The sequence below is a fragment of the Salvelinus fontinalis genome, unplaced genomic scaffold (genome assembly GCF_029448725.1).
Source record: "Salvelinus fontinalis isolate EN_2023a unplaced genomic scaffold, ASM2944872v1 scaffold_0044, whole genome shotgun sequence".
NCBI lineage: Eukaryota > Metazoa > Chordata > Actinopteri > Salmoniformes > Salmonidae > Salvelinus > Salvelinus fontinalis.
The window spans coordinates 229,872-255,010 of NW_026600253.1; the positions used below are offsets into that span (position 1 = coordinate 229,872).

Here is a 25,139-nt window from a genome sequence, read left to right on the forward strand (position 1 = left end):
TGAATTACCATGTGAATCAGCCTTTACACTCACTATGTGCCATAAATGACTACCATGGGAATCAGCCTTTACACTCACTATGTGCCATCCATTAATTACCATGTGAATCAGCCTTTACACTCACTATGTGCCATCCATGAACTACCATGTGAATCAGCCTTTACACTCACTATGTGCCATCCATTAATTACCATGTGAATCAGCCTTTACACTCACTATGTGCCATCCATGAATTACCGTGTGAATCAGCCTTTACACTCACTATGTGCCATCCATGAATTACCATGTGAATCAGCCTTTACACTCACTATGTGCCATCCATGAATTACCGTGTGAATCAGCCTTTACACTCACAATGTCACATCCATAAATGACTACCATGTGAATCAGCCTTTACACTCACAATGTCACATCCATAAATGACTACCATGTGAATCAGCCTTTACAATAATAGTGATCCAGAGGCATCACATGGTCTGAGCCTGGATTCTGATTTTGAAACCCCTGAGCACTACATTCTAACACTGTGTTTCTCTCATGATACTATCAGACTGAGGGTCCTGAACACTTTACATTCTAACACTGGGTTTCTCTCATGATACTATCAGACTGGGGGTCCTGAGCACTTTACATTCTAACACTGTGTTTCTCTCATGATACTATCAGACTGGGGGTCCTGAACACTTTACATTCTAACACTGGGTGTCTCTCATGATACTATCAGACTGGGGGTCCTGAACACTTTACATTCTAACACTGTGTTTCTCTCATGATACTATCAGACTGGGGGTCCTGAGCACTTTACATTCTAACACTGTGTTTCTCTCATGATACTGTCTGTCGTTCTCATACTGTACACAAATCACAGCAAGTATCTCTGAAGTCTATAGAAAGATGGGAGTCGGTCAGAATTGGTATGGTGTGTTTACTGTGCAGCTGTCAGCGAGCCAAGTGATGGTTGCAGCTGCTGTGGGGAACAGATGATACTCCTGTAAGTTCCTGACCACTCCTTAGGATTTATGATACGGTATGGATGCTATTGAATCTGCAACAAGTTCTACACATTTTTTATATATATCACATACATTTCATGAGAAAAAGAATATACAATTTAACTATATATCACAATTAGTTGATGAGAAGCACTTCAATCCAATGCATACTTTCAGAATGTAAGGACCATATCTGGTAAGGACATTGATCTGGTTAGTATATATATATTGGTCTCTACAATTGAACTAATTATAGTTAAATGACAGGATAACAATCCAATGGTGATACACCCTTTCACATGGTCAAAGAGGTTAGTCCAATCAAAACGTCCGTCCCGCCCACGGTGATGGTCGCTTAGCGCGGGCTTCCTGTGATTGATCCAACGGAATACTGTGTTCCTCCGAGGCTACTGGTCCGGTTTGTTACCGACTGTATGTTACACTTATAACTGGCTATGAAAACACGGTATTGTTTTTAACTTTTCGTTACTTGTGTTGTGAAATAATTACTTAAACGTGTCGCTACTTTAGAAACAGTAACGTTACGGTGTGGACTACTCGTCTTGCGGCTCCGTCTCGTACATTTCTGCGAGTCGGTTTTAACTCGGGAGAGAGAAGCTTCTTCATTTGTTGTGAAAATTGGAGTGCTGTTTACTTGAGGTATTTTGGTAAAGTACTGGCCTTAAACTATTCAGTAAGTTAAAAAACGGTTTATTTGTGTGTACACCCACTTTGGCTAAAGTGTTTGTAGCTAACTAACTAGCCTTGACAAACTTTCCTCTGTGTCAACACAAGTTTGTTTTGCCAGGCCATAACGACAACTGAGTGGCTACATTGAGGTATCTAACGTTAGCTACTATATCTGTCCATCTAATATTCATCTAGTTGGAACAATGTGGCAGTCTCTTGGTTTTGATTAACTTGTTGCTTGAGTTTGGACCGGAGTCAAATGACTACTTCAGCGTCTTTGGCATTGCCGTCATGTGAACATCACAAGGAGGAATCTACATGGCAGTTTTAGTTCTGACTACAACACACTTGCCACTATGAACTGAGGTGTTGCTCGTCCGACTGACATGTTTATCAGCAATTGTGATGAATGTTTTTTTCCCCTCTCCACTCAGTTGATGGTCTGCAGTAGAACCTGAGGTAGCGGGCCTAACCGTAGCCCCGACATCATGACCGAGAGTTTCAGCAACATCGAGGATGAGGCGTTCCCCAGTTTCCTGTCTAGCTCTGTGGGCAGCAGCCGTGCCACCCTGGGTAACGTCACCCTGGCCTCCACCCTGGGGCTGCCCGTAGCTGCCTCCACCATGGCTAAAATTAGAGCTGGGGCTGACAACAGGTGGGTCAGCAGCACCACTTACCACCTCAACATCAACAACAATGTTAGTGGAACACAAGGCCCTGCAGAACTATATGGGTTCTGGCTCAGTAACTTCTAATACAGTGTTACCATTATGTAGCTCTGATCAGTGTTCATAACAATCTGACTACTAAAAATGACTCTAATTTCTCTCCAGAGTAAATGCTGTCCAGGCGTCATATCTGGAGGACGGTCGGCTCTCTCTGGCTAACTCTCAGTCCTACAACAAGGAACAGGGGAAATTTGCCCTCAGCTTCAAAGATGAGCTGTGAGTATCAAAGAGTTTTAGCAGCAGTGAAAGTCATGTCATGCAGGACTCTATGCTGACTTGTTTTCCAAGGAGCACATGTGCTCCGAAGTTGAAAAATGTAAGGAGCAGATAATGATATTCAGGAGCAAGGTGAATTTTTCCCCCAGGTATTAATGATAAGAATTGTCAGCAATTACAAAATACAGGGTTAAGGAGGACCGGAGAAGTACAGGGTTAAGGAGCCCCCGGAGAAGTACAGGGTTAAGAAGTACAGGGTTAAGGAGAAGTACAGGGTTAAGGAGGACCGGATAAATACAGGGTTAAGGAGCCGTGGGATAAGTACAGGTTTAAGGAGAAGTTAAGGAGCCCCCGGAGAAGTACAGGGTTAAGGAGCCCCTCCCCCATGTTTTCTTCAGTGAATGATGTTGCTAACATGGATCCCCTCTCTGTCTCTCTCTCCACCTCTCAGAGATAATGCAGATGACTTCATAGCAGCCCACCGGTTCTCAGACATGCTGGTGAAGGTGAATCTGGACGAGACCGAGCCCAGGACTAGAGCCTCCTCCCTCGGCCACAACACACAGACTGGACCTCTCCCTGGAAGACACTCTGAACATGGAGACGGTAACACTGTACCATTTACCTTGGTTTGCGTTTCTGTGTGGCTCAGTTGGTAGAGCATGGTGCATGCAATGCCAGGGTCGTGGGTTCGATTCCAGGGGCCACCCATAAGTCAAATGGTATCCACGCGTCACTAAGTGGCTTTGGATAAAAGCATCTGCTAAATGACATTTTTTATTTTTATTATTAGTAGTAGTGGTATTATTAGTAGTGGTAGTATTATTAGTATTAGTGGTATTATTAGTAGTGATATTATTATTATTATTAGCAGTAGTAGTAGTAGTAGTAGTAGTAGTAGTAGTATTATTGGTATTACTAGTATTACTATTATTATTATTATTTTATTTTTTATTGGGTTGAGAGGTAAACCTGATGTACCACGTGGTCTTGATTAACTCTCCGTCCTTCACTAGTTGATAGATCAGTGATGTCCATCAGGCTGGTCTCCGTCCTTCACTAGTTGATAGATCAGTGATGTCCATCAGGCTGGTCTCCGTCCTTCACTAGTTGATAGATCAGTGATGTCCATCAGGCTGGTCTCCGTCCTTCACTAGTTGATAGATCAGTGATGTCCATCAGGCTGGTCTCCGTTCTTCACTAGTTGATAGATCAGTGATGTCCATCAGGCTGGTCTCCGTCCTTCACTAGTTGATAGATCAGTGATGTCCATCAGGCTGGTCTCTGTCCTTCACTAGTTGATAGATCAGTGATGTCCATCAGGCTGGTCTCTGTCCTTCACTAGTTGATAGATCAGTGATGTCCATCAGGCTGGTCTCCGTCCTTCACTAGTTGATAGATCAGTGATGTCCATCAGGCTGGTCTCCGTCCTTCACTAGTTGATAGATCAGTATGTCCATCAGGCTGGTCTCCGTCCTTCACTAGTTGATAGATCAGTGATGTCCATCAGGCTGGTCTCTGTCCTTCACTAGTTGATAGATCAGTGATGTCCATCAGGCTGGCCTCCGTCCTTCACTAGTTGATAGATCAGTGATGTCCATCAGGCTGGTCTCCGTCATTTACTAGTTGATAGATCAGTATGTCCATCAGGCTGGCCTCCGTCCTTCACTAGTTGATAGATCAGTGATGTCCATAAGGCTGGTCTCCGTCATTCACTAGTTGATAGATCAGTATGTCCATCAGGCTGGTCTCTGTCCTTCACTAGTTGATAGATCAGTGATGTCCATCAGGCTGGTCTCCGTCATTCACTAGTTGATAGATCAGTGATGTCCATCAGGCTGGTCTCCGTCCTTCACTAGTTGATAGATCAGTGATGTCCATCAGGCTGGTCTCCGTCCATCAGGCTGGTCTCCGTCCTTCACTAGTTGATAGATCAGTGATGTCCATCAGGCCGGTCTCTGTCCTTCACTAGTTGATAGATCAGTGATGTCCATCAGGCTGGTCTCCGTCCTTCACTAGTTGATAGATCAGTATGTCCATCAGGCTGGTCTCTGTGTTTCACTAGTTGATAGATCACCATCAGGCTGGTCTCCGTCCTTCACTAGTTGATAGATCAGTGATGTCCATCAGGCTGGTCTCCGTCCTTCACTAGTTGATAGATCAGTGATGTCCATCAGGCTGGTCTCCGTCCTTCACTAGTTGATAGATCAGTGATGTCCATCAGGCTGGTCTCCGTCCTTCACTAGTTGATAGATCAGTGATGTCCATCAGGCTGGTCTCTGTCCTTCACTAGTTGATAGATCAGTGATGTCCATCAGGCTGGTCTCCGTCCTTCACTAGTTGATAGATCAGTGATGTCCATCAGGCTGGTCTCCGTCCTTCACTAGTTGATAGATCAGTGATGTCCATCAGGCTGGTCTCCGTCCTTCACTAGTTGATAGATCAGTGATGTCCATCAGGCTGGTCTCCGTCCTTCACTAGTTGATAGATCAGTGATGTCCATCAGGCTGGTCTCCGTCCTTCACTAGTTGATAGATCAGTGATGTCCATCAGGCTGGTCTCTGTTCTTCACTAGTTGATAGATCAGTGATGTCCATCAGGCTGGTCTCTCCTTCACTAGTTGATAGATCAGTGATGTCCATCAGGCTGGTCTCCGTCCTTCACTAGTTGATAGATCAGTGATGTCCATCAGGCTGGTCTCCGTCCTTCACTAGTTGATAGATCTGTGATGTCCATCAGGCTGGTCTCCGTTCTTCACTAGTTGATAGATCAGTGATGTCCATCAGGCTGGTCTCCGTCCTTCACTAGTTGATAGATCAGTGATGTCCATCAGGCTGGTCTCTGTTCTTCACTAGTTGATAGATCAGTGATGTCCATCAGGCTGGTCTCCGTCCTTCACTAGTTGATAGATCAGTGATGTCCATCAGGCTGGTCTCCGTCCTTCACTAGTTGATAGATCAGTGATGTCCATCAGGCTGGTCTCCGTCCTTCACTAGTTGATAGATCAGTGATGTCCATCAGGCTGGTCTCCGTCCTTCACTAGTTGATAGATCAGTGATGTCCATCAGGCTGGTCTCCGTCCTTCACTAGTTGATAGATCAGTGATGTCCATCAGGCTGGTCTCCGTTCTTCACTAGTTGATAGATCTGTGATGTCCATCAGGCTGGTCTCCGTCCTTCACTAGTTGATAGATCACCATCAGGCTGGTCTCTGTCCTTCACTAGTTGATAGATCAGTATGTCCATCCGGCTGGTGTGCTATGTTAGCTAACAAACCAACTAACTGAATTTCTCATCTCCCTATCAGATCTCTCTATGGGGCGGCTGGCCTTCACCAACCTGGTTAATAGGGACTTTATGGATCTAAAGGTATCACACACTCTCAATGTTGTCTCACTCGCTTTTAGAGGGGTCTCCTTGCCCCTGTCCAGGCCTTTAGGGTCCAGTATGGGTGGTAGCCACCTCTCCCTCCCCCTGTCCAGGCCTTTAGGGTCCAGTATGGGTGGTAGCCTCCCCCTGTCCAGTCCTTTAGGGTCCAGTATGGGTGGTAGCCTCCCCCTGTCCAGTCCTTTAGGGTCCAGTATGGGTGGTAGCCTCCCCCTGTCCAGGTCTTTAGGGTCCAGTATGGGTGGTAGCCACCTCTCCCTCCCCCTGTCCAGGCCTTTAGGGTCCAGTATGGGTGGTAGCCACCTCTCCTCCCCCTGTCCAGGCCTTTAGGGTCCAGTATGGGTGGTAGCCACCTCTCCTCCCCCTGTCCAGACCTTTAGGGTCCAGTATGGGTGGTAGCCACCTCTCCCTCCCCCTGTCCAGGCCTTTAGGGTCCAGTATGGGTGGTAGCCTCCTCCTGTCCAGGTCTTTAGGGTCCAGTATGGGTGGTAGCCTCCCCCTATCCAGACCTTTAGGGTCCAGTATGGGTGGTAGCCACCTCTCCCTCCCCCTGTCCAGGCCTTTAGGGTTCAGTATGGGTGGTAGCCTCCCCCTGTCCAGGATTTTAGGGTCCAGTATGGGTGGTAGCCACCTCTCCCTCCCCCTGTCCAGTCCTTTAGGGTCCAATATGGGTGGTAGCCTCCTCCTGTCCAGACCTTTAGGGTCCAGTATGGGTGGTAGCCTCCCCCTGTCCAGGCCTTTAGGGTCCAGTATGGGTGGTAGCCTCCCCCTGTCCAGACCTTTAGGGTCCAGTATGGGTGGTAGCCACCTCTCCTCCCCCTGTCCAGGTCTTTAGGGTCCAGTATGGGTGGTAGCCACCTTTCCCTCCCCCTGTCCAGGCCTTTAGGGTCCAGTATGGGTGGTAGCCTCCTCTCCCTCCCCCTGTCCAGACCTTTAGGGTCCAGTATGGGTGGTAGCCTCCTCTCCTTCCCCCTGTCCAGGCCTTTAGGGTCCAGTATGGGTGGTAGCCTCCTCTCCTTCCCCCTGTCCAGGCCTTTAGGGTCCAGTATGGGTGGTAGCCTCCCCCTGTCCAGGCCTTTAGGGTCCAGTATGGGTGGTAGTCTCCCCCTGTCCAGACCTTTAGGGCCCGGTACATGATACCAGAATGTAGTTGTAATCCTGTCTCTGGGATCCAGGTCCGATCCCTCCCCCTGTCCAGGCCTTTAGGGGCCAGTATGGGTGGTAGCCTCCTCCTGTCCAGGTCTTTAGGGTCCAGTATGGGTGGTAGCCTCCCCCTATCCAGACCTTTAGGGTCCAGTATGGGTGGTAGCCACCTCTCCCTCCCCCTGTCCAGGCCTTTAGGGTTCAGTATGGGTGGTAGCCTCCCCCTGTCCAGGATTTTAGGGTCCAGTATGGGTGGTAGCCACCTCTCCCTCCCCCTGTCCAGTCCTTTAGGGTCCAGTATGGGTGGTAGCCTCCTCCTGTCCAGACCTTTAGGGTCCAGTATGGGTGGTAGCCTCCCCCTGTCCAGGCCTTTAGGGTCCAGTATGGGTGGTAGCCTCCCCCTGTCCAGTCCTTTAGGGTCCAGTATGGGTGGTAGCCTCCCCCTGTCCAGGTCTTTAGGGTCCAGTATGGGTGGTAGCCACCTCTCCTCCCCCTGTCCAGGCCTTTAGGGCCCAGTATGGGTGGTAGCCACCTCTCCCTCCCCCTGTCCAGGCCTTTAGGGTCCAGTATGGGTGGTAGCCACCTCTCCTCCCCCTGTCCAGGCCTTTAGGGTCCAGTATGGGTGGTAGCCACCTCTCCTCCCCCTGTCCAGACCTTTAGGGTCCAGTATGGGTGGTAGCCACCTCTCCCTCCCCCTGTCCAGGCCTTTAGGGTCCAGTATGGGTGGTAGCCTCCTCCTGTCCAGGTCTTTAGGGTCCAGTATGGGTGGTAGCCTCCCCCTATCCAGACCTTTAGGGTCCAGTATGGGTGGTAGCCACCTCTCCCTCCCCCTGTCCAGGCCTTTAGGGTTCAGTATGGGTGGTAGCCTCCCCCTGTCCAGGATTTTAGGGTCCAGTATGGGTGGTAGCCACCTCTCCCTCCCCCTGTCCAGTCCTTTAGGGTCCAATATGGGTGGTAGCCTCCTCCTGTCCAGACCTTTAGGGTCCAGTATGGGTGGTAGCCTCCCCCTGTCCAGGCCTTTAGGGTCCAGTATGGGTGGTAGCCTCCCCCTGTCCAGACCTTTAGGGTCCAGTATGGGTGGTAGCCACCTCTCCTCCCCCTGTCCAGGTCTTTAGGGTCCAGTATGGGTGGTAGCCACCTCTCCCTCCCCCTGTCCAGGCCTTTAGGGTCCAGTATGGGTGGTAGCCTCCTCTCCCTCCCCCTGTCCAGACCTTTAGGGTCCAGTATGGGTGGTAGCCTCCTCTCCTTCCCCCTGTCCAGGCCTTTAGGGTCCAGTATGGGTGGTAGCCTCCTCTCCTTCCCCCTGTCCAGGCCTTTAGGGTCCAGTATGGGTGGTAGCCTCCCCCTGTCCAGGCCTTTAGGGTCCAGTATGGGTGGTAGTCTCCCCCTGTCCAGACCTTTAGGGCCCGGTACATGATACCAGAATGTAGTTGTAATCCTGTCTCTGGGATCCAGGTCCGATCCCTCCCCCTGTCCAGGCCTTTAGGGGCCAGTATGGGTGGTAGCCTCCTCCTGTCCAGGTCTTTAGGGTCCAGTATGGGTGGTAGCCACCTCTCCCTCCCCCTGTCCAGGCCTTTAGGGTTCAGTATGGGTGGTAGCCTCCCCCTGTCCAGGATTTTAGGGTCCAGTATGGGTGGTAGCCACCTCTCCCTCCCCCTGTCCAGTCCTTTAGGGTCCAGTATGGGTGGTAGCCTCCTCCTGTCCAGACCTTTAGGGTCCAGTATGGGTGGTAGCCTCCCCCTGTCCAGGCCTTTAGGGTCCAGTATGGGTGGTAGCCTCCCCCTGTCCAGACCTTTAGGGTCCAGTATGGGTGGTAGCCACCTCTCCTCCCCCTGTCCAGGTCTTTAGGGTCCAGTATGGGTGGTAGCCACCTCTCCCTCCCCCTGTCCAGGCCTTTAGGGTCCAGTATGGGTGGTAGCCTCCTCTCCCTCCCCCTGTCCAGACCTTTAGGGTCCAGTATGGGTGGTAGCCTCCTCTCCTTCCCCCTGTCCAGGCCTTAAGGGTCCAGTATGGGTGGTAGCCTCCCCCTGTCCAGGCCTTTAGGGTCCAGTATGGGTGGTAGTCTCCCCTTGTCCAGACCTTTAGGGCCCGGTACATGATACCAGCATGTAGTTGTAATCCTGTCTCTGGGATCCAGGTCCGATCCCTCCCCCTGTCCAGGCCTTTAGGGGCCAGTATGGGTGGTAGCCACCTCTCCCTCCCCCTGTCCAGACCTTTAGGGCCCGGTACATGATACCAGAATGTAGTTGTAATCCTGTCTCTGGGATCCAGGTCCGATCCCTCCCCCTGTCCAGGCCTTTAGGGGCCAGTATGGGTGGTAGCCACCTCTCCCTCCCCCTGTCCAGACCTTTAGGGCCCGGTACATGATACCAGGATGTAGTTGTAATCCTGTCTCTGGGATCCAGGTCCGATCCCTCCCAGGCACCGTAGACGACCAGAGTCTGGCAAGTGACGGAGCCGACAGCGACCGCTTCAGTGGGAGTGTCTCCAGCTTCCTGGCCAATGAGAAGCTCATGTCTATGGACAGCATGAACAGTGATGTCACAGGTGAGGCCCCACCCCTGTCCTAGCTCAACATGAAGCTTATTCAGGAAGATGCAGCGTTACTGACCATTCACATAGAAATGGATAGTGTAGAACAGACATGGGTTTCTTTGCATTGTCAAAAGGAATAGGAAGTTGTGCCAGCTCTATGCATTTAATTTCTATCTACAACAATGTGAACGTTCACCTTTCTGAACACCTCTCTGATGGGGGTTATAGCTGTGTATTGTGTCTGAACACCTCTCTGGTGGGGGTTATAGCTGTGTATTGTGTCTGGACACCTCTCGGGGGGGGGGGGGGGGGGGGGGGTTATAGCTGTGTATTGTGTCTGAACACCTCTCTGGTGGGGGTTATAGCTGTGTATTGGGTCTGAACACCTCTCTGGTGGGGGTTATAGCTATGTATTGTGTCTGAACACCTCTCTGGTGGGGGTTATAGCTGTGTATTGTCTGAACACCTCTCTGGTGGGGGTTATAGCTGTGTATTGTGTCTGAACACCTCTCTGGTGGGGGTTATAGCTGTGTATTGTGTCTGAACACCTCTCTGGTGGGGGTTATAGCTGTGTATTGGGTCTGGACACCTCTCTGGTGGGGGTTATAGCTGTGTTTTGTGTCTGAACACCTCTCTGGTGGGGGTTATAGCTGTGTATTGTGTCTGAACACCTCTCTGGTGGGGGTTATAGCTGTGTATTGTGTCTGAACACCTCTCTGGTGGGGGTTATAGCTGTGTATTGTCTGAACACCTCTCTGGTGGGGGTTATAGCTGTGTATTGTGTCTGAACACCTCTCTGGTGGGGGTTATAGCTGTGTATTGTGTCTGAACACCTCTCTGGTGGGGGTTATAGCTGTGTATTGGGTCTGAACACCTCTCTGGTGGGGGTTATAGCTGTGTTTTGTGTCTGAACACCTCTCTGGTGGGGGTTATAGCTGTGTATTGGGTCTGAACACCTCTCTGGTGGGGGTTATAGCTGTGTTTTGTGTCTGAACACCTCTCTGGTGGGGGTTATAGCTGTGTATTGGGTCTGAACACCTCTCTGGTGGGGGTTATAGCTGTGTTTTGTGTCTGAACACCTCTCTGGTGGGGGTTATAGCTGTGTATTGGGTCTGAACACCTCTCTGGTGGGGGTTATAGCTGTGTTTTGTGTCTGAACACCTCTCTGGTGGGGGTTATAGCTGTGTTTTGGGTCTGAACACCTCTCTGGTGGGGGTTATAGCTGTGTATTGGGTCTGAACACCTCTCTGGTGGGGGTTATAGCTGTGTTTTGTGTCTGAACACCTCTCTGGTGGGGGTTATAGCTGTGTATTGGGTCTGAACACCTCTCTGGTGGGGGTTATAGCTGTGTATTGGGTCTGAACACCTCTCTGGTGGGGGTTATAGCTGTGTTTTGGGTCTGAACACCTCTCTGGTGGGGGTTATAGCTGTGTATTGGGTCTGAACACCTCTCTGGTGGGGGTTATAGCTGTGTATTGGGTCTGAACACCTCTCTGGTGGGGGTTATAGCTGTGTATTGTGTCTGAACACCTCTCTGGTGGGGGTTATAGCTGTGTATTGTGTCTGAACACCTCTCTGGTGGGGGTTATAGCTGTGTATTGTCTGAACACCTCTCTGGTGGGGGTTATAGCTGTGTATTGTGTCTGAACACCTCTCTGGTGGGGGTTATAGCTGTGTATTGTGTCTGAACACCTCTCTGGTGGGGGTTATAGCTGTGTATTGTGTCAGAACACCTCTCTGGTGGGGGTTATAGATAGCTGTGTATTGGGTCTGAACACCTCTCTGGTGGGGGTTATAGCTGTGTATTGTGTCTGAACACCTCTGGTGGGGGTTATAGCTGTGTATTGTGTCTGAACACCTCTCTGGTGGGGGTTATAGCTGTGTATTGTGTCTGAACACCTCTCTGGTGGGGGTTATAGCTGTGTATTGTGTCTGAACACCTCTCTGGTGGGGGTTATAGCTGTGTATTGTGTCTGAACACCTCTCTGGTGGGGGTTATAGCTGTGTATTGTGTCTGAACACCTCTCTGGTGGGGGTTATAGCTGTATATTGTCTGAACACCTCTCTGGTGGGGGTTATAGCTGTGTATTGTGTCTGAACACCTCTCTGGTGGGGGTTATAGCTGTGTATTGTGTCTGAACACCTCTCTGGTGGGGGTTATAGCTGTGTATTGTGTCTGAACACCTCTCTGGTGGGGGTTATAGCTGTGTATTGTGTCTGAACACCTCTCTGGTGGGGGTTATAGCTGTGTATTGTGTCTGAACACCTCTCTGGTGGGGGTTATAGCTGTGTATTGTGTCTGAACACCTCTCTGGTGGGGGTTATAGCTGTGTATTGTGTCTGAACTCCTCTCTGGTGGGGGTTATAGCTGTGTATTGTGTCTGAACACCTCTCTGGTGGGGGTTATAGCTGTGTATTGTCTGAACACCTCTCTGGTGGGGGTTATAGCTGTGTATTGTGTTTGTTGTTCTATTGATGATTGCTGTTTGTCTGTTTGATCCCCAGATTACGATATCGACGTGAACGACCTGCAGGATGAAGATCTGGACCGGTTCTTAAACAAGCTGGTTAGCCCTGCCATGCAGAGAGGACGGGTGGAGGGACAGGAGATACCTGTGGCTGTAAGGTTTCCTCTCCGTCTGCTTTCTCCCCGTCTCCTCTCTTCCTCCCCTCTCTCCCCCTGCTTTCTCCCCTCTCTCCCCCTGCTTTCTCCCCACTCTCCCCCTGCTTTCTCCCCTCTCTCCCCCTGCTTTCTCCCCTCTCTCCCCCTGCTTTCTCCCCTCTCCCCCTGCTTTCTCCCCTCTCTCCCCCTGCTTTCTCCCCTCTCTCCCCCTGCTTTCTCCCCTCTCTCCCCCTGCTTTCTCCCCTCTCTCCCCCTGCTTTCTCCCCTCTCTCCCCCTGCTTTCTCCCCTCTCTCCCCCTGCTTTCTCCCCTCTCTCCCCCTGCTTTCTCCCCTCTCTCCCCCTGCTTTCTCCCCTCTCTCCCCCTGCTTTCTCCCCTCTCTCCCCCTGCTTTCTCCCCTCTCTCCCCCTGCTTTCTCCCCTCTCTCCCCCTGCTTTCTCCCCTCTCTCCCCCTGCTTTCTCCCCTCTCTCCCCCTGCTTTCTCCCCTCTCTCCCCCTGCTTTCTCCCCTCTCTCCCCCTGCTTTCTCCCCTCTCTCCCCCTGCTTTCTCCCCTCTCTCCCCCTGCTTTCTCCCCTCTCTCCCCCTGCTTTCTCCCCTCTCTTCCCCTGCTTTCTCCCCTCTCTTCCCCTGCTTTCTTCCCGTCTCCTCTCCTCTGCTTTCTCCTCGTCTCGACACATGTTATTTTTATGTTTGTTTCTTCATTCATAATAATATTGTATTGATTTTCAGGACCAGCCAGCCAACCAATACTATTCATTTCAGCCCAGTTCCACAGAACCACAGAAGAACAGATACCAGTTCCTGGATGACTATGATCAGGTGGATACAACTCCTCCATGACACAATTACTTGTATTACGTTCCAGACGGGCTGGCAGACAGGCGGGCAGACACACAGGCGGGCGGGCAGACACACAGGCGGGCGGGCAGACACACAGGCGGGCGGGCGGGCAGACACACAGGCGGGCGGGCGGGCAGACACACAGGCGGGCGGGCAGACACACAGGCGGGCGGGCAGACACACAGGCGGGCGGGCAGAGACACAGGCGGGCAGACAGGCAGTCTATTCAGTGTCATCCATTAGCATCGACTACTCAGCCGGTTAGACTTATTTTCAGCCGGTAACTTTTTCCACTTCATTAACTAAGATACTTTTTTATAAAAGTTTGAATTCGCTAGTCCGTCAATCCCTCTCCCGCTAGAATGAACGCCAAGCATCTTCTAGAGATCTGTTGATAGGACAGGCGCCAAGCATCTTCTAGAGATCTGTTGATAGGACAGGCGCCAAGCATCTTCTAGAGATCTGTTGATAGGAGAGGCACCAAGCATCTTCTAGAGATCTGTTGATAGGACAGGCACCAAGCATCTTCTAGAGATCTGTTGATAGGACAGGCACCAAGCATCTTCTAGAGATCTGTTGATAGGAGAGGCACCAAGCATCTTCTAGAGATCTGTTGATAGGACAGGCGCCAAGCATCTTCTAGAGATCTGTTGATAGGAGAGGCACCAAGCATCTTCTAGAGATCTGTTGATAGGACAGGCACCAAGCATCTTCTAGAGATCTGTTGATAGGACAGGCACCAAGCATCTTCTAGAGATCTGTTGATAGGAGAGGCACCAAGCATCTTCTAGAGATCTGTTGATAGGACAGGCGCCAAGCATCTTCTAGAGATCTGTTGATAGGAGAGGCACCAAGCATCTTCTAGAGATCTGTTGATAGGAGAGGCACCAAGCATCTTCTAGAGATCTGTTGATAGGACAGGCACCAAGCATCTTCTAGAGATCTGTTGATAGGAGAGGCACCAAGCATCTTCTAGAGATCTGTTGATAGGACAGGCGCCAAGCATCTTCTAGAGATCTGTTGATAGGACAGGCACCAAGCATCTTCTAGAGATCTGTTGATAGGACAGGCGCCAAGCATCTTCTAGAGATCTGTTGATAGGAGAGGCGCCAAGCATCTTCTAGAGATCTGTTGATAGGACAGGCGCCAAGCATCTTCTAGAGATCTGTTGATAGGACAGGCACCAAGCATCTTCTAGAGATCTGTTGATAGGACAGGCGCCAAGCATCTTCTAGAGATCTGTTGATAGGACAGGCACCAAGCATCTTCTAGAGATCTGTTGATAGGACAGGCACCAAGCATCTTCTAGAGATCTGTTGATAGGACAGGCGCCAAGCATCTTCTAGAGATCTGTTGATAGGACAGGCGCCAAGCATCTTCTAGAGATCTGTTGATAGGACAGGCACCAAGCATCTTCTAGAGATCTGTTGATAGGACAGGCACCAAGCATCTTCTAGAGATCTGTTGATAGGACAGGCGCCAAGCATCTTCTAGAGATCTGTTGATAGGACAGGCGCCAAGCATCTTCTAGAGATCTGTTGATAGGACAGGCGCCTGTCAGTCACAAAGCGTGCGATGACAGGAAAACGCATTGTGTCCCTCGTCCAATATGTGTGCGCTGTTGTTGGTTGCAGTCTAATTTCTTTCCAGGTCATTTCCACGTCTCTCGTAATGTAAGTGGTAACGATGAGTTGAAACCCTCCACTGAGCCTAATTATAGTTTTTTTTGGCACATTTATTTTATTTAAGTGTTTCTCGCAGACAGACATGCGGAGTAGTGGGGCATAGTAGGCTATTTACTGTGCTGTGATTGACAGCTGAGCAGCCAGTGTTGACTAGGTGGGCTGTGATTGACAGCTGAGCAGCCAGTGGTGACTAGGTGGGCTGTGATTGACAGCTGAGCAGCCAGTGTTGACTAGGTGGGCTGTGATTGACAGCTGAGGAGCCAGTGTTGACTAGGTGGGCTGTGATTGACAAATGAGCAGCCAGTGTTGACTAGGTGGGCTGTGATTGACAGCTGAGCAGCCAGTGGTGACTAGGTGGGCTGTGATTGACAGCTGAGCAGCCAGTGTTGACTAGGTGGGCTGTGATTGACAGCTGAGCAGCCAGTGTTGACTAGGTGGGCTGTGATTGACAGCTGAGGAGCCAGTGTTGACTAGGTGGGCTGTGATTGACAAATGAGCAGCCAGTGTTGACTAGGTGGGCTGTGATTGGCAACTGAGCAGCCAGTGTTGACTAGGTGGGCTGTGGTTGACAGCTGAGCAGCCAGTGTTGACTAGGTGGGCTGTGATTGACAGCTGAGCAGCCAGTGTTGACTAGGTGGGCTGTGATTGACAGCTGAGCAGCCAGTGTTGACTAGGTGGGCTGTGATTGACAAATGAGGAGCCAGTGTTGACTAGGTGGGCTGTGATTGGCAACTGAGCAGCCAGTGTTGACTAGGTGGGCTTTGATTGACAGCTGAGCAGCCAGTGTTGACTAGGTGGGCTTTGATTGACAGCTGAGCAGCCAGTGTTGACTAGGTGGGCTGTGATTGAAAAAAAAAATGTGTTCTTAACTGACCTGCCTAGTTAAATGAAGATATAATAAATAAACATCTGGACAAGTAAAGCAAGGATTGTCTAGGTTTCTTTTCCTGGGATGTCGGGGCTTGTCAGACAAGAAGAAGGTCACGGTTAGCGTCACTTTAGCGTCAGTGTAGCTTACCGCATCTCGCTGACAGAGCTTTTGGGAAGTGTGTTTGTCAGTGCTCTGTGTAAGTTGACTATGCCAACAATTTGGAATTTCCAACACATGAATGTTTATTATAAAAACAAGAAGTGACCGTCACTTTCCTCAACTCTTAGCCAGGAGTACCAGTTTATTACTGGCCACCCATTCCAAAACAAATTGCAGCTCTTTGTTAAGGGTTTCAGTGACTTCATTAGCTGGGGTTGCTGATGCATATATGATTGAATCATCAGCATGCTTTGTTTTAATGCCAGTGGCAGGTCATTGGTAAAAATAGAGAAGAGGAGAGGTCCTAGAGAGCTGCCCTGCGGTACACCACACCGTTTTACATTAGAGAAGCTTCCATTATAGAAAAGCCCCTGAGTTCTATTAGATTGATATATTGTGGATTCAGAGCCGAGGTTGAAAAGCCTTAACAAGGTTATGGTCAATATCAAAGAAGATCGATTAAATGTTAAAGTTTTAATGTTCTTATTCCTGATCATATATCCAAAACAACTAACAATACACTGAATTCATGTTAATTTATTTAAATTTTAAAGTAATGTCTTTCTATACAATTCCACAAATGTTTCCAATCTGGGAGGTAAACTCGATAAAGTATTGAATAATTTGGTGTGTATTTTGGATCGAATCAAGGCAGTAGAATGTACCAGATTCCACAAATTTCGACCACCTCTGGCTCAGGGGGGCCTGGTTGGCTACGTCTCTGGCTCGGTGGGGCCTGGTTGGCTTCGTCTCTGGCTCGGTTGGGCCTGGTTGGCTCCGTCTCTGGCTCGGTTGGGCCTGGTTGGCTCCGTCTCTGGCTCGGTTGGGCCTGGTTGGCTACGTCTCTGGCTCGCGGGGCCTGGTTGGCTACGTCTCTGGCTCGCCGGGGCCTGGTTGGCTACGTCTCTGGCTCGCCGGGGCCTGGTTGGCTACGTCTCTGGCTCGGGCGGGGTCTGGTTGGCTACGTCTCTGGCTCGGGCGGGGTCTGGTTGGCTACATCTCTGGCTCGGCAGGCCCTGGTTGGCTACGTCTTCTATTTGGTTGGCTATTCCTATGTACTAGTGGAAAACACTGGTATATTGAAACCTTATTTATGGAGACTAAGAGCAGCTCTGTCATACACTTGTCAGCCAATGAATCTTGTTCACAACTAGTATTCTTTATTCATCTTCCTGTACCAACTAAACAGTATACGGGTGTTCTATTTCAGCCTGGTTTCACTAAGATTGGATTGTTTGTCCTGTCATGAGGGTTTCCAGATGCCTGACGTGCGGCTGGCTGCTACAGGGATGGACTCGTGTCCTGGTAGTGATGAGGAGGACACTGAGGATGAGCTGGAGGCAGCTAGGGGACACAGTTCTACCAGACACAGACTACTGCTGTCCAGCACCTCCCGACAGCTGGTATGATACGTCGCTCTCTGTCTGTTTCTCTATCTCACTGCTTCTGTCTGACCTGTTCAGTAGAAAACACAAAGCTGAACAACGTTACAAAACAGTCTCAAACCAATCAGTATTTGATAAGTTGATGTTAACGTTTGGTTTTCAAAATGTTTTCTCCCCAAATAGTCCTACTGAACACAGCCCTGTTTTATCCTGTCAGACCAGAGATCATGGGTTATGTCTGTCTGTGTTAGGTGGGAGAGAGCCACCGTCCCAGCTTCAGACCTGGGCTGGAGGGAGGCAGCTCTGACGAGGAAGCTTACTCTGGTCGTAACTCTCCTCTAACTGGGTACGAACACAGATACTCTGCGGAGGGCCAAGTCATCAACACTGTAACAGGTAACAGACACTGAACAAAAATAGGAAATGTGTTGGTCCCATGTTTCATGAGCTGAAATAAAAGATCCCAGAAATGTTTCATACTCACAACAAGCTTATTTCTCTCTAATTCTGTGCACAAATTTGTTTACATCCGTGTTAGTGAGCATTTCTCCTTTTGCCAAGATAATCCATCCACTTGACAGATGTGGCATATCAACAAGCTGATAAAACATCATGATCATTACACAGGTGCACCTTGTGCTGTGGACAATAAAAGGCCACTCTTAAATGTGCAGTTTTCTCACCCAACATGATGTCTCAAATTTTGAGGAAGGTTACAATTGGCATGCTGTCTGCAGAAATCTCCACGAGCTGTTGCCGGATAATTGAATGTTAATTTCTCTATCATAAGCTACCTCTAACGCCATTTTAGAGAATTTGACAGTACGTCCAACTTCATAACCGCAGACCACGTGTATGGCGTTGTGTGGGAGAGTGGTTTGCTGATGTCAACGTTGTGAACAGAGTGCCCCATGGCGGCGGTGGGGTTATGGTCTTGGGCAGGCGTAAGTTACAGACAACAAACACAATTGCGTTTTTTCGATGGCAATTTGAATGCACAGAAATACAGTGATGAGATCCTGAGGCCCATCGTCGTGCCATTCATCCGCCGCCATCGCCTCATGTTTCAGCATGATAATACACAGCCCCATGTCACAAGGATCTGGACACAATTCCTGGAAGCTGAATATGTCCCAGTTCTTCCATGGCCCTGCGTACTCACCAGACATGTCACCCGTTGCGCTTGTTTGGGATGCTCTGTATCGACGTGTACGACAGCGCGTTCCAGTTCCCGCCAAAAAATCCAACCAACTTCACACAGCCATTGAAGATGAATGGGACAATATTCTACAGCCTGATCACTGACCAATCAACAGCCTGACCAATCAACAGCCTGACCAACTCAACAGCCTGATCAACTCTATGTGAAGGAGATGTGTCTCGCTGCATGAGGAAAATGGTGATCACACCAGATACTGACTGGTTTTCTGATCCACGCCCCCTACCTTTATTATTTTAATGTATCTGTGACCAACAGATGCATATCCTAGTGAAATCCATAGATTAGGTCCTCTTGAATTTATTTAAATTGACTGATTTCCTTATATGAACGTGCTAATCTCTGGGTGGACGTTGGGGACCTCTGGGTGGACGTTGGGGACCTCTGGGTGGACGTTGGGGACCTCTGGGTGGACGTTGGGGACCTCTGGGTGGACGTTGGGGACCTCTGGGTGGACGTTGGGGACCTCTGGGTGGACGTTGGGGACCTCTGGGTGGACGTTGGGGACCTCTGGGTGGACGTTGGGGACCTCTGGGTGGACGTTGCGGACCTCTGGGTGGACGTTGCTGACCTCTGGGTGGATGTTGCTAACCGGTCATCTGTTCTTCACCAGGAGGAGGAGGCGACGGGAGCAGTGGGAGTGAGGACGGAGGGAGCGATGGCGTGTCCACTCTACCCCTCTCCTCCTCCTCGGCCCAGACCACCTACGATGTGCTGCGGGGGCTGGGGATCCTGGGGGCCAGCGTGCCGGGAGAGAATGCCCAGGACCTGATGGGGGACCGTGTGGGGCCGGTGGGGACTGGAGAGACCAGCTCTGGGCCCCAGAGTACGTCCCCTGTCAACTGGAGTATGTCCTTAGACAGACAGGAGGCACTGGTGAGTCTTCTGTTGGCCATTTTTCCATTACAACACCGGTGTGGACTGAGACTTTGTACGTGGCAGGAGTTGGACCTAGAGGCCAGGAGTTCCTCCGGGTCAGGTCACGCTGTCAGGAAAAACTCCTGGCCGCCCACTACCCTGTTCTGTGCTATTTACCGGCAGTGATACGGTCACCGGACAGAATACGGTCATCTGTGTCACCGGCAGTGATACTTTTACATACAACATAGACACTTGTATAATCTTGTCCCCTCCATTAATGTGTGTGTGGGGTTTGGTTGTGCAGGATGCCATGGACAGTACAGAGTCTGGGGTGGCAGGGGAGGGTCACGGTGTCTTGGACTCTATATACCTGAGGACTGGTGCTGGACACTGGAGACCCCAGGACATGACCTCTCACCTCCAGACCACACAGAGCAGCTTCCACCTCTCTCAGGTACACTTACACACCAATACATTTAGAACATGCTGCCCCTCGGGTTTAAACATTTGAAGAATCCCAACATCTCCTAGTTAAATTAAGGTAAAGATTTTAAAAATCATACGGTGTTAGTGAGTGCTGCCCTTCTATACCAGGTGCTTCCTTCGCTTAGTGATGATGAGGAGGAGGAGGGGAGGGGGAGGCCTGCTGCCCTGGGGCCAAGAGGAGGTCCATGCGGGGACTCCTCTGCACCTCCTGGTCCTCCTGGCCTGTCAGACATGAGTCAGGGTGAGAAGGATCCTCTCTCCACCTCTCTGGAGGCTAAGTACCTCTCTCAGAGCTTCCACCAGGAGGACTCCTCTGACAGCGACTGGAACCACTGTCCTGATAACCTGGACTTCCAACCGGGTAAGTCCCAAACGGCTCCCCGCGTAGTGGTCCGGTACAAACGGCTCCCCGTGGAGTGGTCCGGTACAAACGGCTCCCCGCGGAGTGTTCCGGTACAAACGGCTCCCCGCGTAGTGGTCCGGTACAAACGGCTCCCCGTGTAGTGTTCCGGTACAAACGGCTCCCCGCGTAGTGGTCCGGTACAAACGGCTCCCCGCGTAGTGGTCCGGTACAAACGGCTCCCCGCGTAGTGGTCCGGTACAAACGGCTCCCCGTGTAGTGGGGGGCGGCGGGTGGCCTGGTTGTTAGAGCGTTGGGCCAATAACCGAAAGGTTGCTGGAAGGTAAAAATCTGTTCTTCTGCCCCTGAACACGGCAGGCCGTCATTGTAAGTAAGAATTTGTTCTTAACTGACTTGCCTAGTTAAATAAGATCCCTGGGCGGACGGGTCAGATCCCTGGGCGGACGGGTCAGATCCCTGGGCGGACGGGTCAGATCCCTGGGCGGACGGGTCAGATCCCTGGGCGGACGGGTCAGATCCCTGGGCGGACGGGTCAGATCCCTGGGTGGACCCGTGCACAACGGTCTTCACCAGCTTAACAAATGAGACAAATATTCTTGACATTCCTCTCGGAACACCTTTATTCTGACCCTTGGGCTGTTGTTGCATCACATGACCTATCACAACAGCTGTTAGTCACTCCACTGTCATTCAGGAAGTTTCTTTCAGGGGTCATGTTTAATATCTAATCAACTAGATCCAGGATCCTTACAGGGGTTATGTTTCATATCTAATCAACTAGATCCAGGATCCTTACAGGGGTCCATGTTTAATATCTAATCAACTAGATCCAGGATCCTTACAGGGGTCATGTTTAATATCTAATCAACTAGATCCAGGACTCTTACAGGGGTCATGTTTCATATCTAATTAACTAGATCCAGGATCCTTACAGGGGTCATATTTAATATCTAATCAACTAGATCCAGGATCCTTACAGGGGTCATGTTTAATATCTAATTAACTAGATCCAGGATCCTTACAGGGGTCATATTTAATATCTAATTAACTAGATCCAGGATCCTTACAGGGGTCATGTTTAATATCTAATCAACTAGATCCAGGATCCTGACAGGGGTCATGTTTAATATCTAATCAACTAGATCCAGGATCCTGACAGGGGTCATGTTTCATATCTAATCAACTAGATCCAGGATCCTTACAGGGGTCATGTTTCATATCTAATCAACTAGATCCAGGATCCTTACAGGGGTCATGTTTCATATCTAAGCAACTAGATCCAGGATCCTTACAGGGTTCATGTTTCATATCTAAGCAACTAGATCCAGGATCCTTACAGGGGTCATGTTTAATATCTAATCAACTAGATCCAGGATCCTTACAGGGTTCATGTTTAATATCTAATCAACTAGATCCAGGATCCTTACAGGGGTCATGTTTAATATCTAATCAACTAGATCCAGGATCCTTACAGGGGTCATGTTTCATATCTAATCAACTAGATCCAGGATCCTTACAGGGGTCATGTTTCATATCTAATCAACTAGATCCAGGATCCTTACAGGGGTCATGTTTCATATCTAATCAACTAGATCCAGGATCCTTACAGGGGTCATGTTTAATATCGGATGTAGCAACTAGATCCAGGACCCTTACAGGGGTCATGTTTAATATCTAATCAACTAGATCCAGGACTCTTACAGGGGTCATGTTTCATATCTAATCAACTAGATCCAGGATCCTTACAGGGGTCATGTTTAATATCTAATTTAACTGACTAATGCTTAATATATGATGTAACAACTTACACTGCTATAAATTCATGGACAGAAAAGTGCGATGACATGAAAACAATTGTCTGATTTTATTGTTAATGACTTAACAGCTGTACCAAGTTGTCCAGCTGTAGTAAATCCTCACTGGTACCCTGGTTTACAGACCAGGGGTCTCCATCAGGTCTGTGTTTCATTGTCCTTTCTGTGTGTGTGTCTGTGAGAGGCTGGATCACAGTGTGGTCTACCAGAACGAGGCCTGTGTGTTTCATTGTCCTCCCTGTGTGTGTGTGTGATCCAGCCTCTCACAGTGTGGTCTACCAGAACGAGGAGGGGAAGTGGGTGACTGATCTGGCTTACTACTCGTCCTTTGAGAAGGAGGTGGATGGACACCAGCTGCCGGAGGTAGCAGACCAGTTCCAGGCTGAGGACTTCGTTCCAGGCAGTAAGTAGAGGAGTTATTGGCAAACTGTTGTTTTTAGCTGGAAATGGAAATAGGGATTTGTGTGTTGTTCCTTTGGTCATGATGACTAGGTGTTGGTGTTCCACACCTTATCGTCGGTACGAAAGATCCATTATTAAAACTGCTTGTTTGGATCCTGAATGCTGATTGAACGAACAGGCGTTCCAAACCGTGCTCTATTGGCCGTCACACACCTCTGCCTGTTAACAGCTCCATCTGAAAATGATCACCGTGCCTCGTCAGGATATCATGTTGCTGTCCCAAATGATCACCGTGCCTCATCAGAATATCATGCTGCTGTCCCAAATGATCACCGTGCCTCGGCAGAATATCATGCTGCTGTCCCAAATGATCACCGTGCCTCGGCAGAATATCATTCTGCTGTCCCAAATGATCACCGTGCCTCGGCAGAATATCATGCTGCTGTCCCAAATGATCACCGTGCCTCGTCAGAATATCATGCTGCTGTCCCAAATGATCACTGTGCCTCGTCAGAATATCATGCTGCTGTCCCAAATGATCACCGTGCCTCGTCAGAATATCATGCTGCTGTCCCAAATGATCACCGTGCCTCGTCAGAATATCATGTTGCTGTCCCAAATGATCACCGTGCCTCGTCAGAATATCATGTTGCTGTCCCAATCAACTCGCACATTATTTCCTCTTGCTTCCAGCCTAGTGTTTAGTTTGGTACAGCCGGGAGGTTAGTATCAGCCTAGTGTTTAGTTTGGTACAGCCGGGGGGTTAGTATCAGCCTAGCGTTTAGTTTGGTACAGCCGGGAGGTTAGTATCAGCCTAGTTTTTGGTACAGCCGGGGGGTTAGTATCAGCCTAGCGTTTAGTTTGGTACAGCCGGGGGGTTAGTATCAGCCTAGCGTTTAGTTTGGTACAGCCGGGGGGTTAGTATCAGCCTAGCATTTAGTTTGGTACAGTCGGGGGGGTTAGTATCAGCCTAGCGTTTCGTTTGGTACAGCCGGGGGGTTAGTATCAGCCTAGTGTTTAGTACAGCCGGGGGGGTTAGTATCAGCCTAGCGTTTAGTTTGGTACAGCCGGGGGGTTAGTATCAGCCTAGCGTTTAGTTTGGTACAGCCGGGGGGGTTAGTATCAGCCTAGCGTTTAGTTTGGTACAGCCGGGGGGTTAATATCAGCCTAGCGTTTGGTACAGCCGGGGGGTTAGTATCAGCCTAGTGTTTAGTTTGGTACAGCCGGGGGGTTAGTATCAGGCTAGCGTTTAGTTTGGTACAGCCGGGGGGTTAGTATCAGCCTAGTGTTTAGTTTGGTACAGCCGGGGGTTAAAATCAGCCTAGCGTTTAGTTTGGTACAGCCGGGAGGTTAGTATCAGCCTAGCGTTTAGTTTGGTACAGCCGGGGGGTTAGTATCAGCCTAGTGTTTAGTTTGGTACAGCCGGGAGGTTAGTATCAGCCTAGCGTTTAGTTTGGTACAGCCGGGAGGTTAGTATCAGCCTAGTGTTTAGTTTGGTACAGCCGGGGGGTTAATATCAGCCTAGCGTTTAGTTTGGTACAGTGGGGGGTTAGTATCAGCCTAGTGTTTAGTTTGGTACAGCCGGGGGGTTAATATCAGCCTAGCGTTTAGTACAGCCGGGGGGTTAGTATCAGCCTAGCGTTTGGTACAGTGGGGGGTTAGTATCAGCCTAGTGTTTAGTTTGGTACAGCCGGGGGGTTAGTATCAGCCTAGCGTTTAGTTTGGTGGTTAGTATCAGCCTAGCGTTTGGTACAGTGGGGGGTTAGTATCAGCCTAGTGTTTAGTTTGGTACAGCCGGGGGGTTAATATCAGCCTAGTCTTTAGTTTGGTACAGCCGGGGGGTTAGTATCAGCCTAGCGTTTAGTTTGGTACAGCCGGGGGGGTTAGTATCAGCCTAGCGTTTAGTTTGGTACAGCCGGGTGGTTAGTATCAGCCTAGCGTTTAGTTTGGTACAGCCGGGGGGTTAGTATCAGCCTAGTGTTTAGTTTGGTACAGCCGGGAGGTTAGTATCAGCCTAGCGTTTAGTTTGGTACAGCCGGGAGGTTAGTATCAGCCTAGTGTTTAGTTTGGTACAGCCGGGGGGTTAATATCAGCCTAGCGTTTAGTTTGGTACAGTGGGGGGTTAGTATCAGCCTAGTGTTTAGTTTGGTACAGCCGGGGGGTTAATATCAGCCTAGCGTTTAGTACAGCCGGGGGGTTAGTATCAGCCTAGCGTTTGGTACAGTGGGGGGTTAGTATCAGCCTAGTGTTTAGTTTGGTACAGCCGGGGGGTTAGTATCAGCCTAGCGTTTAGTTTGGTGGTTAGTATCAGCCTAGCGTTTGGTACAGTGGGGGGTTAGTATCAGCCTAGTGTTTAGTTTGGTACAGCCGGGGGGTTAATATCAGCCTAGTCTTTAGTTTGGTACAGCCGGGGGGTTAGTATCAGCCTAGCGTTTAGTTGGAGGTTAGTATCAGCCTAGTGTTTAGTTTGGTACAGTGGGGGGTTAGTATCAGCCTAGTGTTTAGTTTGGTACAGCCGGGGGGGTTAGTATCAGCCTAGCGTTTAGTTTGGTACAGCCGGGTGGTTAGTATCAGCCTAGCGTTTAGTTTGGTACAGCCGGGGGGTTAGTATCAGCCTAGCGTTTAGTTGGAGGTTAGTATCAGCCTAGCGTTTAGTTTGGTACAGCCGGGAGGTTAGTATCAGCCTAGCGTTTAGTTTGGTACAGCCGGGAGGTTAGTATCAGCCTAGCGTTTAGTTTAGTAC

At 49.8% G+C, this 25,139-nt stretch overlaps 1 protein-coding gene across 1 annotated transcript in view; it reads left to right on the forward strand.

The window, feature by feature from the left end:
* Window positions 1–1,638: 1,638 nt before the first annotated feature.
* cep192 (centrosomal protein 192) overlaps window positions 1,639–25,139 on the forward strand; it is a 122,529-nt gene continuing 99,028 nt past the window's right edge. Inside the window, exons 1-14 of the mRNA XM_055911065.1 lie at window positions 1,639–1,686; window positions 2,117–2,337; window positions 2,516–2,626; window positions 3,078–3,232; window positions 5,933–5,994; window positions 9,561–9,702; window positions 12,196–12,311; window positions 13,043–13,132; window positions 17,119–17,271; window positions 17,505–17,649; window positions 19,086–19,348; window positions 19,638–19,787; window positions 19,928–20,180; window positions 22,254–22,397. Coding sequence (XP_055767040.1) covers window positions 2,171–2,337; window positions 2,516–2,626; window positions 3,078–3,232; window positions 5,933–5,994; window positions 9,561–9,702; window positions 12,196–12,311; window positions 13,043–13,132; window positions 17,119–17,271; window positions 17,505–17,649; window positions 19,086–19,348; window positions 19,638–19,787; window positions 19,928–20,180; window positions 22,254–22,397 — 1,951 coding nt within the window. The 5' untranslated portion in view covers window positions 1,639–1,686; window positions 2,117–2,170. The remainder of the gene's footprint in view (window positions 1,687–2,116; window positions 2,338–2,515; window positions 2,627–3,077; window positions 3,233–5,932; window positions 5,995–9,560; window positions 9,703–12,195; window positions 12,312–13,042; window positions 13,133–17,118; window positions 17,272–17,504; window positions 17,650–19,085; window positions 19,349–19,637; window positions 19,788–19,927; window positions 20,181–22,253; window positions 22,398–25,139) is intronic.